General features: G+C 54.1%; 1 protein-coding gene across 1 annotated transcript in view; it reads left to right on the forward strand.

The window, feature by feature from the left end:
- Positions 1–12754, forward strand: part of TOGARAM2 (TOG array regulator of axonemal microtubules 2) — a 55675-nt gene that overhangs the window by 40180 nt on the left and 2741 nt on the right. Inside the window, 3 exon segments of the mRNA XM_045287016.1 lie at positions 1242–1499; positions 2407–2623; positions 9308–9394. Of these exon segments, the coding sequence (XP_045142951.1) occupies positions 1242–1499; positions 2407–2623; positions 9308–9394 (562 nt within the window).

Here is a 12754-nt window from a genome sequence, read left to right on the forward strand (position 1 = left end):
CAATTCTACTAGTACAGAGGGGATGCCTGGTGGCAAGGCTCCCAGTGTGAGCTCAGTACTTTCCCATTCACTTAGATCAGCAGGTCCTGTAACTGTCAGAGAGTGGTCAGCCAGGACTGATTTGGGGGCAAAGCTGGGACCAAGGCAGATAAGCAGGAACGGAGTGACCAGAGGTGCTGAAGGCTGGGCACCTTCAGCCGTTAGAGGTGTTGGAAACCAGTCAGAAATCTGATGGTCCCTTCTCCAGAGCACTCCAGGAAGCCCTGTGCCCATGTCTGCTAGGATAGCTTCCTGAACTCTCTCCTGAGCAGTCTCCCAACCAGGCCAGAGCAGCTGTGTCTCCTGCCCCCGTATTCTGTCTTCCAGCTGCACCTTTGCCTACGCTGTCCTTTGGCTTGGAACCCCTCCATCTGGAACCTGCCTGTTTCATCTACAAGATTGAGTTCCCCTGTCCCCTGCCCTAGAACCTTTGTCTGATACCTGTGCCCCCATGACCTCAGGGTCACCAGGATGTCCCCTTTGCTTCTCCTCCCAGCCCATTACTTTATCTGTTCCCCAAATGGCCTGTGATTCTTCAAGGGCAAAGCCCAGGCCTCTCATCTCCACGTCCTTCACCCCCACCATCGCTCCTGGCCTTGATGGGCGGTGTGTGGAACATAGGAACGAGGCACAGAAGGAATAATGTTGGACTGCGTGTGTCCCGTGGGGCCCTATGCAGGGCGTGAACTGAAAGTCCTCAGCTCACCTCTGGAGGTGAAGGATAGGGGTTCTGTATGCAGCTGTTCTCATGCTGCCTGGGATGGGCAGGGCGACTCGATGGGCATGTGAGTTCCACTCCAGAGGACAGAATTTCTAACATGTGTGCTGCTGCTGGAGGAGCATGAACAGAGTCTAGACCACCGAGCCGTACGTCCTGGGCAGAAGGTTGGGTACGGCGAGCTTGAAACTCCCTCCTGACTCGTCAGATGAAGTGGACCCCCAGTCATCCCTCCTTGAGTCCCCATCCCCTCACTCCAAGCTTGAGCCTTCTCACTCTCCCCAAACCTTTTGAACAGAGAGCACAAAGGAGCAGGAAGCGATAGCCCTGCTCCCTGACAAGGGTATCGGGGCTCTGGGCAACCATGTCCTTGCCCCGCAAGGAAAGAGATTTCCAGAATTCCCAAGACCAGTGTTCCCCCAACAGCAGGTGGGGGGAGAAAGTGAGGGTGGACTCCTCTCCCTGTCCCACTCGTCTTTGGGAGGGTTCGTGGGACACGAGGCGTGTCCATCCTTTGGGGCTGCCAGGGTCACCTTCCCTTCCCCACAGGCTAAGCTTCAATAGCCCGAGGCTGCTGGGGCTGCGCTCCTCCGCCCGGGGTGGCATGGAGATGGTGGGGCAGCTGCGGGAGCTGACCCGTCTTCTGGAGGCCAAGGAATACCAGGCTCGCATGGAAGGTGTGGGGAGGCTCCTGGAGCACTGTAAGACCAGGCCAGAGCTCATCACTGCCCACCTGGTCCAGGTGAGCACCGGTCCCCTCACCCCACCCCTCGACACCCTCACACCTCCTCTCTCCTGTGGTTAGCACTTCAGTTCAGTAAGCTCCGAACCGAAGCACCGTGCCATGCTCCAGGGAGCCTGGCAAGCACTTGCTGTCCAGTGGCCATTGGGAACAGCAAAAGCCTGCCTGAGAGTGACCCACGGGGCAAGGGTGTGACTTCCTGCCAGATACGATAGGAATGATCCCTTCTCCAGACACCTTGGAACTACCTGAAGGTGACCTTGGTGTCTGCCATCCCCCTAGCAGGTTCAGGTGAGGCAGGGAGGAGCCCAAACTCTGACTGGGGCCTCAGGGCTTCTGGGCTCTTTACGGGCGGGTGTGAGTTTTGGGGGCACAACTCGTGGTCAGGCAGATGACTGGGTCCCAGGTGGATTAGGAGTAGGTACCAGCCTCTCACCGGGGAAATGATGGCTTCTTCTTGGAGCAAGGCTGCTGATAGTCAAGCCACACCTGGGGATGCAGGCTGGGCATCAGCACGCCTCGATTTCCACCCAAGCTTCTCCTGACGGTGGGTTCTGGGCAAGTGTCCTTGAGGCTCAGTTTGTACGTATGTATGTGGCTATGCCAGCACACACCTCATGCATTGCTAAGATCATTCAGCGAGAGGGTGCAGAATACCTGCCCGGAGACTTTTCCCTCAGAGGGTGCTCCGTCCCTACTAGTTCCTCCTCTAAGCCCCCCACCCTTCAAGGATGCAGGCTCCTCATTCTTGGAGGTGCTGCAGGGAGGCTGGGGGACCCCTGACAGGGACACAGCAGGAGGTCTTCTGGAGCAGTGGACTATGCTGGTGAACCTGCAGGTGCCTGGCTCTGTGGACTCCTACCTGGCTACAGTTCCCATAGGCCCTCAGTTTCTGTTTCCTCGATAGGTCTTTGATGCGTTCACCCCAAGGCTTCAGGATTCCAACAAGAAGGTGAACCAGGGGGCCTTGGAATCTCTCGCCGAGATGATACCCCTCCTCCGAGAGAGCTTACAGCCCATGCTGCTCTCCCTCACCATTGCCGTGGCAGACAACCTCAACTCCAAGAACGTGGGGATTTACACCGCAGCCACGGCCGCCTTGGATGCAATGATTGAGAACCTGGGTGAGCCTCCCGCCTTGGCCCCTGCCTGCCTGGAAGTCAGCATAGGGGTTCAAGGCACTGATTGGCTCTTGGGTCTTCTCCAAAGCTGTATAGAGCAGGGGTGGGGAGCCTGGAACCCCCTGAGACCCCTTGTTGGCAAGGTTTCCTCATCACACTTCCATATCCAGGAGGTTGGGAGAGGATTGGGTGTAGCCCCTGGTACCTGAGCCCCACAGGGGCAACCAGGAGGGCTGGGTGTAGCCCCTGGTACCTGAGCCCCACAGGGGGAACCAGGAGGGCTGGGGGAGGCTCCCTCCGGCATTGAAGGAAGGGAAGATCAGGACCATCGTAAATGGGTGGGGAGGGCTTGCCAGCATTTTCCTTAGGTGCAGAGGTGGTCTAGCAGTGGATGTGGTGGATGAGGGGGCAGAGGGCTGGGGCTGGGGGGCTGGGAGAGCAGAGCAAGACCATTCAGGGAGGAAAGAAAGTTGGCTTGGTTCCTGAGCATGAGGTGCGATCTCTGGTGGGTTCTGGTGTCTTCGGGACACAGTCACGTTTCAAACATCACAGGGGAAGAGGGAATTGGACAGGGACGGCAAGAGCAGGGCATGTGTGAGTAGATGTACACATGTCCAGACTGGTGGAATTGTGAGTTTTCGTAGGCAGCTTTTGCATTGACATGAGACAGTTGAGCTAACCACCACCGCCCACCCCCACCCCAATTTCCTCGCTGTGGCATGTCCCCGTGAGCACAGTGGGCATCCACAGAGCTGGACCTCCCTGTCACCCTCTGTGGCCTGGGCTCCCAGCTCTGGGGCTCAGCTAGCAGCTGTGTCCTTGGCTGGCACTTCTAGAAGTCCCCGTTACAAATCAAGAGGACTGGCCAGGCCCTTCCCTGCCTCTCGAGTTCATAAATATTGTCAGTTTCTGCTCATCATCTCAGAGGGAATTTATGATTTGTTGACTTTGTTGCTGTAGAACAAACAATATAAATCCAGCTCTAAATTACAGCTTGTTCTCAGCGCTGCTCTGGGTAAGTGAGATTGCTGTTGCCAATAACCAAGGCTCTTGGTAAATCACCGCGGGGCCCTGGATTTATTGGGAGAACCTGCACCAAGCAAAATAGTCCTTTGCTATTTGAAGAGGATAAACACCCTTGTCTGGGGAGAGGAGCTCTTAACTCTTCCCTCTCCAGGTGTGTTGGTTGTTATTTTTACTTTAGGCCAGCCTCCTAGAGCTCGCTGGGGCGCAGGACGTCTCATCTTGTCACAAGACTCAGGTCCCCTCTGTGTGGAGCCCACCTGGGCTGGGCAGCCTGCAAAGGGGGAGCTGGGAAGGGTTTGTCTTTGCGATGGAACCACACTTGGAGAGAGTGGCTGCTCCTAGAATGATGCCTGTAGTTTTCCCTCCTGTCCAGGGCTGCCTTGGGCATGACGCATGATGCCCTCTCTGGCCCCTTGACCAGGGGCCCCTGGAGATCAGCAGAGATCAGAGTGGACTTTTTCTAGTCCTTAGGTCAGTGCTAGGGCTGGAGTGGATTCAAAGGGTAGAGCTGAGCCCCAAACACCTCTGGCAAAAGGCTCCGGTGGAGGCCAAAGTTTGAATTGGTCCAGGGGCCACCTGGAGCAGGTGGGGGCGTATGGGCTAGTTGGCTCAGATGGCTTTGCTGTGAGCTACACCCTCAGGCTGACTAGCTGATTTCCTCATCCATGTGGGTAAGGGCTCTAAGTCACCCCCCAGGACAGTCCAGCATTGCCGGGGGTACAAAGGTAGCGTGAAGCTCTCCCTGGGAATGTTTTCATCTGCCCGGGAGGGTCTGAGCCTGGCCTTCCCAGGGCCAAGGGATGCAAGGAGTGAAACTCTCCCCTCTCAGAAGGGAGTGGGCTAGAACAGCGGAGCACTGTGGACCCGTTCTTCCCGGGTCATCATGGCTGACCAGGATGGACCAGATAGGACAAAATATGGGTGCTGGGAACAATAACTAGAACAGGGAACATTACAGCTCAACGCCCTGATAGAAATGTAATCGCCCTCTTTGTTTTCCTTACTTTTATTGGGGGCTCTTACATCTCATCATAATCCATACATTCATCCAGTGTGTCAGCACACTTTCACATATGCCACCATCATCATTTTCAAAGCCTTCTCTTCCCACTTGAGCCCCTGATATCAGCTCCCCGTTTCTTTCCCTTCCCCACCCAACCTTCCTCATGAACCCTTGATAAGCTATAGATTATTATTTTCATATCTTACCTTGTCCTCCATCGCCCCTCACTCACTTTTCCATTAATCATCCATCCCCTTGGGAGGGGGTTCTAGGTTGATCCTTATGATCAATTCCCCCTTTCTCCCCGCACCCTCCCCTAATCCTCCTGGTATCTCTGCTCTCCTTGTTGGCCCTGAGGGGTTTATCTGTCCTGGAAGGTCAGTGACAGAGCGGCATGGGGTTTCTGCCCGTGCTGCTTTTGTGGCACAAGGCACTGAGGTGGTGCAAACAGTCTGTTCCCAACTGCTCACCCAAAGGTGGGTGCTGTGGCTTCCTCCAGCGGTGCCTGGGAAGACAGGCCAGGTGATCCACTGCTGCGAGTACAGCCAGCCAAAGCCCCATGGAGCAGTGCTTCTCTGCGGCAGATGGGCGCTGATGTGCCAGGGTCCATTGGCTGGGTGGTAACCCCCGGTCTCTTGGCACTGCAAGCGGTGGAGGCTGAGAGAGGTCCCTCTTGTTTTCAAAGCTAATCAAAAGTTTTTAAATTGTACATGATCAACTTTGTATTCATCAACAACCAAATCAGCTACTTCGTATCTAATACTTTAAACTACTCATCAAGCCCCTCCCGAGAGTCGACCCTTCACCAGCAGGGACTCTACCAAGGCTGGCTGCTTCCAGGCTGGTTACCCGGGGGCGGGGGTGGGTGGGTGGGGATCCAGGCAGTTCCTGGAGCCTCCTGACTGACTTGGGCTTCCGGCTCTCTCACTGAGTTCGTGGCAGAAGCACCCTCCCTAACTGAAACATCAAGCTGCCCACCGCTCACCCGGTTCCCAATGAGAGCCTCTCCTTCTGTCTTCTCAGTGTCCAAAGGCTGCGGTCTCCCCCCTCCCCCCAGTAATGTAGCCCAGCCCCTGGCAAGAGCTGGCAAGAGCAGCTAAGCTCCGGGTGGCTTCAGATTCCCTTCTGTGACACTGCCCTTTCCCTCTGAGTCGATGACCTGCTGGAAACCGTGTGGCCAACATCTCACTGTTACTGACACGTGAATACTCACTTTGTGATTTCCCCCTAATACATCAATGGCTGAAAACCGTCCCAGGCAGCTCCTGTTTTTTTTTTCTTGCTCCGTGCATACTGTTGTCCCTGGTTATAAATCATCATCAGGTAAACACAGTTTTGATTTTGCTTCTTAATAAAAACCCAACAACAAAAACCAAAACACCTCCAAAAGCCATATTGTACCCTGTTTGCCAGGTGATGGTGCATGCATGTTTATAGGTAAATTGTTCTTGGCTGTTGTAAATGGTTACTATGCTCAGATGCTAACTGAAAAGTTGTAAGTTCGAGTCCACTCAGAGGCACCTTGGGAGAAAGGCCGGGTGACCCACTTCCCCCAAACCCCTCAAAACCCCATGAAGCACCATTCTCCTGTGGTACACAAGAGGTCCCCGTGAGTTCCAATCAATCCAATGGCAACTGGCTTTTAAGGTTCACTTAAAAAGTAGATTCAAGCCATCTGGATCAGCGCCTGGGGTTCCACCACTATGCTTTCTCAGCGCTTTTTAAACTTAAGTGTGACCCAAGAGACGCGCCTTCTCTTATGAAGATGCAGTGTCCTGGGGCTCTTAACCCAGGGTGGGCAAACCTCCCATCTGTTTGAACATTCCCCTTCACTCTGCAGGCGTGTACCCAGCATTGCCCTGTGCCCAGCCCATGGGAGCGTGGTAGGGCACAGTGGTCAGTCCAATGTGCATTCAAGGCCGCTCTCAGCCCACTTCTTTCTGGCTCTGGGAGGCCATGCAATTGGCCAGGCTGCGGGGAGGGGGTGGAGGCTCCGCTGTGTCCAGAGAACATCCTGGTTGGAGTGCTGTGCTGAGAGACCAAGGAGGGAGCGCTTGTGAGGCCAGGCTAGTGCAGGGTAATAGAAGTATCTGGAAACAATAACACAGCTGATGTTGATACAGAATCATATTATGACACAATCACACCTTGACCAGGACTATATTGCTAACTGTGATATTCTAGAAGCTGGCTTTTTATATATAAAACGATCGCCCCGAATGAATTATTTTTGACAGATTTTTGCCTTTTGGCACGGGCTTTAGCCAACAGCTGAGCTTCACCTGTGTACTTTTCTCCTCTGTAGCCTTTCCAGGTCTCAGGAGGCGAGTAAGGGAAGCAGGAATTAGATGTTAGCTAGAACGACTGCCCGAAGGGAATGCTCTCAGTTCCCGGGGGGGGAGAGAAAGCTAAGCTTGGTTGCACAGCTATGGGGATGCTGTGTGCGGAGGCATTGAGGGCGCGCAGACTTTGCCGGGGAAGACTTCTTCAGCCAGGTCTTTAACCTCTGTACTCTACAAAGAGAAAACCAGCCTTGCAGATGGCCGGCTAATGGGCCCTTGGCCAATGGACTGTGGTCACACCCGGGCAGGTCCTTCCTGACAAGTGCAGACAAGCCCCACAGCCACATCCCTGGAACATGCACTTTTGTATGTGCCCCACCTCCCATTATGTTGTGAATTACACCGTGACAGTCATGCTTGCAACATGCTGGGAGCTGGGCATGCTGGTGCTTCTGCGGTGCACATCAGGAACAATGGGACAGTAACTGGTCCCGGCTTGTGCATATTCTAGGTTAGCACTCCTTTCTCAGGGGGCAGGGCCCGTTTTCCTCACCTGGCACGTCTCTGTGGGGAAAGCAGAACTCCAAGGTAAGAAGTCTGAGCAGAAAAGATCTGTGTCTCGGTGTTGTGCATTTGGTATCTGGCTGGACTTGGCTTCAGAAATACAATTAAAGGATGACAGCGAGTTTCTTCAGCCTCCAAGACTCCCCAGCCCACTTACCTGTGATTTTGCCATGTGTGGCTTTGCTCTGCAGTCAACTCCCTTATAGTTTTAGTTCTCTTTCAAGATACAGACAGGAAGTGTTCCCTTCCAGGGCTCCATCCGGAGGGTGTGCCTGGGAGAGCAGGCTCCTGGGGCTGGGTGTGGCTGGAGTGCTGGTGGAGCTGGGCAGCTGTGGAGGTTTCTGGGACAATTGAAAACAAGAGAAAAGATTTTTAAAAACCCTCTTTCCCCAAACTTCCAGAAAGGTGAATTGGGACATTTGAAGGATAAACTCTGTCTTTATAAGTGTGCACATTGATAAGCCTGTGCAGCATAGTTCTACTGTGGCACCTGTGGGGTTGCTGTGAGTCAGGGTCAACTTCAAGGCAACTGGTTAGCTATCTGCATTTAGGTAGCTAGCCATCCATCATCCATTCATCTATCCATCCATCCATCCATCATACATTCATCCATCCACCATCTATTTATCATTCATTTGTCCATTCATCCATCCATCATCTATGCATCCACCATCTATCCATCATCCATTTGTCCATCCATTCATCACCCACTCATCCATCCATCCATTCAGCCATCCATCATCTATTTATCATCCATTTTTCCTTCCATCCTTCCATCATCCATCTTCTATCTATCCACCATCTATCCATCATACATTTGTCCTTCCATATATTCATCTATCCATCCATTCATAATCCACTCATCTATCCATCCATCCACTCATCATCCATCTACCCATCCATCCATCATCCACTCATCCATCCATCCACCCATCCATCCGTCCATCCATCATATATCCATCATCCATCCATCCATCCATCCATCCATCTGTCCATCCATAATATAGCCATCATCCACTCATCTATCCATCCATCCATTGATCATCCACCTATTCATTATCCATATATCCATCCATTATTTATCCATAATCTATCCATCATCCACTCATCCATCCATCCATCCATCCATCCATCCATCCATCCATCCATCCATCTATTCATCTTCCATCTATCCATCTGTCCATTCTCCCTCCTCCCCTCCCTTTCTTTTTGGCCCAAATCTCACAGCAACATGAGGCTACAGGGACAACATAAATCTGGATCATTTTCTGTTCAGAGGACCGTTTGGAAGCCATTTGAACTATTTGGGCTACCTACTCTTTCCCAAACATCCTTTGTACATTCAGTATTAGAAGTGGTCCCATTAGGACAAACCGATCTGTCTTCTAGGATGCACAGCCAGAGTGCTCCTTCCAAGGCAAGGATGGCGAGACTTTGTTTTACATACTTTGGACATGTTGTCAGGAGAGGCCAGTCCTTGGAGAAGGACATCATGCTTGGTAAAGGGGAGGGGCAGTGGAAAAGAGGAAGACCCTCCAGGAGATGGACTGATGTGGTGGCTGCAACAATGGGCTCAGGCATGAGGGTGATGCAGGATGGGGCAGTGTTTCATTGGGTTGTGCATCAGGTCCACATGGGTTGGAACTGACTCGATGGACCTAACAACAACAACAATTATGACCTTCCCCATGAATACAAATTTCTTCATTGCCCCAAAGGGCCCCTCCCCATTGTGGGTGGCTGGCTCTGCGTACCCCTGGTGCTGTGTGTATAGCCCACATCATCACAGTCATGAACACTCTCTCTCTTTAGACAGCCTGTTCCTCTTACAAGTGTTTGCTGGGCGGGTGCGTTTCCTGAGCGGCCGTGCACTGCTTGATGTCACAGACCGTCTGGCAGGTAAGCCGCCCGACACCCCCAGCGCCCGTGGCTTATCCAGGTGATGCCTATTCCCCTCTCGTGGCCCCTGGCTGACCTTACCTTCTCCCTGCCACTGAGTCCGTCCTGCCTCATGCCAACCCTGTGGGACAGGGCAGGATGCCCCTGTGGGCCTCTGAGACAATAACTGTTTATGGAAGTAGAAAGCCCCATCTCTCCTGTGGACAGCCTGGTGGTTTGGAACTGTGGACCTTGTGGATCGTAGCCCAACCTGTAGCCACTATGCTACCAAGAATTTCCCTTAGAACTAGAGTAATCTCCACAGATCATTTGAGTTTTTAAATTTAAGTGATGTGTGTGGTGTGTGTGCAAGAGAGAGAGAGACAGCCTACATTGCCAGACAACAGTTTTTGTTCAAAGGGAGACAGGTTTGCACATCACCAAAAGTTAGTAAAAACCTCAGTGTGGATTAGAGAAAGCAGTGGCCTAGTGGGTCATGGGTTGGCCTGCAAGCCACAAGGCCATCGGTTCAAACTCACCTACAACTCCACTGGAGAAAGTTGAGGCTGTGTGCTCCCTCAAAGATTTACAGCCTTTGAAACCCACGGGGCAGCAGTAGTACTCGGTCCTATAATGTCTCTGAGTCAGAACTGCTGGTAGTGAGTGTTTTTGACCTTGTCCAGGTAGAGTGTGTCTTCTGGGTACACGGCGTGGTGAGCAGGCAGCACTGTTGTGAGAATGAGGACAAGCTGACCCAGTCTCAGGTCAGCACCCCTGCCAACAAGCAGAGCAGGCACTGGGTTTTAACCCCACGTGACCCTGGGCCAGGTGCCCAGGCCTATACTGTGTACACATGGGGACTCAGCCTGGATCTGCTCGGCCCTGTTCCAAGAAGGTGCTCTGATTCTACAACTCTTGCTGCACTGAGTCTGCAAGGTAATTCCCAAGAGATTTCGTTTCAGTGCTGGGACCTGCTTCTGTGGCCCTCAATGCGGCGACAGGGAGAGGACCTGGGTTTCAGGGACCACTGATCCCTTTACTGACCACCAGCTCCTCTCCTGAACAGACCACTTCGTTCCCCGGTCCCTCTTGCTTGCCGGAAGCCCCCTCTACCGTCTTGTGCAGGCTCCACCTATGGAGGAAGGAAGCCCATGAGGCCTTTTCTCTAGACTCCAGAGGGCTCCCCTTGGGGGGACTCATATGCCTTTCCATCTTTCCACCGCTGCCGAAGCTGCTTCCGGCTAGCGCCAGGCGTCCCAGAGCGGGCCCACCAAGCCTACCACTGCCTGACTTCCCACCTCTCCAGTCTCTGGCCTTCTCTCCCTGGCCCCATTACATGCCCCATATCACGGAGTCCTCATTTCAGCCCCAGGAGGAGGATAGATATCCCTTCTCAGAGCGGAGAACTGAAAGGTTAAGTGCCCAGGGTCCCCTGCCAACACCCTGGCGTGGAGGTACTGGAGCTGGCTGCAGAGCCGAGCCTCCACCACTGCCCATGCAGGCCCAGCAGGGGTTCCATCCTCTCCCTAGGCCTCTTCCCACCATAGACAGTCACTTCTACCCTTTCTTCCCCCACTGGGGCCAGGCTCACTGGGTTCTGGTCACACTTCCTCTGTCCCCAGCTCCCCTCCCTGTAGCACTCCTGTGGGAGTTAGGTATCCTACAGGACAGCATGCCCCCAGGTCTTCTGGGTCTCCTGGTGCCCAGCCTGTGCCCCGTGTCCCACAGCACTGGGCATGCAGTAGATGACAGATCCAGGCTGCTGGTCGCCCGGAGTGCAGCTGCTCATTCCAGCACCTCTGCGCTGTCTCTGTCTCAGTCCTCCCGGCATCCCTGGTGTGGCCTCTTACCAGGTGTCAGGCCTTTGCCAAGCAGGCAGGGCCAGTGAGCAAGGGCAGGCCTATACGGGCCACACCAGCCGTGTTGTGGTGCGCTGAGACCACCCTGAGTCCCAGACAGAGAACCTTCCTCTCGTGTCCAAACTCAGCCATGTCCGAGTGAAATCCTCCCCTACCCCATCCGAGGTCACCTAGGGGGCCGAGAGGTAGGACAGCCGCCTCATTTAACCTTTGAGAAGAGGGCCCAGGCAGCAGGCTCTCCGTGGCTATCAGACTGGAACAGCCGAGACTATTCCAATGGGCAGGAGACGGGTGTTGACTCCTCACAGCACTGCTGAACGGGAGTAAATCGGTTGCTGATCCTTTCAGTGGGCTTTGAAGCTTGAGCTGAATGGGGGTTTCCTCCTTGTGATGGACACCCCCCCCCAACCCGAACTTTGAAAGGCCTCCGACAGCAGGTGACAGTGTCAGGCCCCGCGGGGGTCCTGTGTCCGTAAGGACCTGACCAGCAAACAAAGGAAGCCCAGGATCTATGAGGGGCCCCCCAGATTGTGCTTCTGGCTGGGGCTTGAGCTTCCTGGGGGGCATGCGTCTTTGGCTGTCACTGGTCCTCACTGGTCCTGAGAGGGAGCCAGGCTCTGGTCTGGAGTGTCGCTGGGTCTGGAAGCATGGGCAGGTGGGGCAGGTGGGTGAACTCGCTCTATCCTTTGATGGTGGGGGAATGGGAGAGGGGTGACTCACTTGGGCCTGTTTCTGGAGAGAGTCCTACTTTCTTTAGTGGCTGAGGCTTGGTGTCGACTTTGGAAACCTTTCAATTGTGTTTCTTGGCAAAGGTAACCATGGATGACCACCCACCTTCCATATTGCCTCTCACGACCTCCTAGCTGACTGCTCTCACCCATCTTTCAATGCCTTGTCTCCAACCTCCGTCCTTGGGGGTGAATGGAGGGGCTCTCTTGTTAACTCTCCTCCCCTCTCAACACACGTGGTCCAAACTGTGGGAGCACAGCTCTCACCTCTACAGCCAGCGCACCTCCTTGTTCAAGGCCCTCTCCTCTGGAGAGTCCCCGTGGATGCGACGTGGCCGAGCTGACTCGGAGGATGTCTTGTCTTCCCCAGGGATAAGGAACACTTTCACCGAAATCTCTATGGTTTCTGAGTTACGAGGGGATCGATCCCTACTGGTGTCCCAGCAAGTGGGATGCAGGAACCCTGAGAGTCGAGCCCGGAAGTCAACGTGCCCTTTCTGTGGGAAATGTCACGGAGATTGTGTCTGGCTGAGCTGTGCGGGTCGGAAGGTCACCGACTTGGCTCTCCATTGTCCCCGGCTGGCTGTGGCTTGACAGAGACCCTGTAGGGCTCCTGGTGGAGGGTGTCCTGGGGACCTGGGTGAGTTAAGCTGCCAAGGGAGGACTACTGGAGGGCTTCCTGAGAAATAAAACGGAGCTCCAGAGCAGCCACTGGAAAGTGAAACCCCTGGAGAGGGGAGGGAGATGCCATTAAGGGTGATGGGGAAATGGTGACAGTTGAACTGCATGATGAG

The sequence above is a fragment of the Echinops telfairi genome, unplaced genomic scaffold (genome assembly GCF_000313985.2).
Source record: "Echinops telfairi isolate 266 unplaced genomic scaffold, ASM31398v2 ScPeMD7_10;HRSCAF=50, whole genome shotgun sequence".
NCBI classification, from domain to species: domain Eukaryota; kingdom Metazoa; phylum Chordata; class Mammalia; order Afrosoricida; family Tenrecidae; genus Echinops; species Echinops telfairi.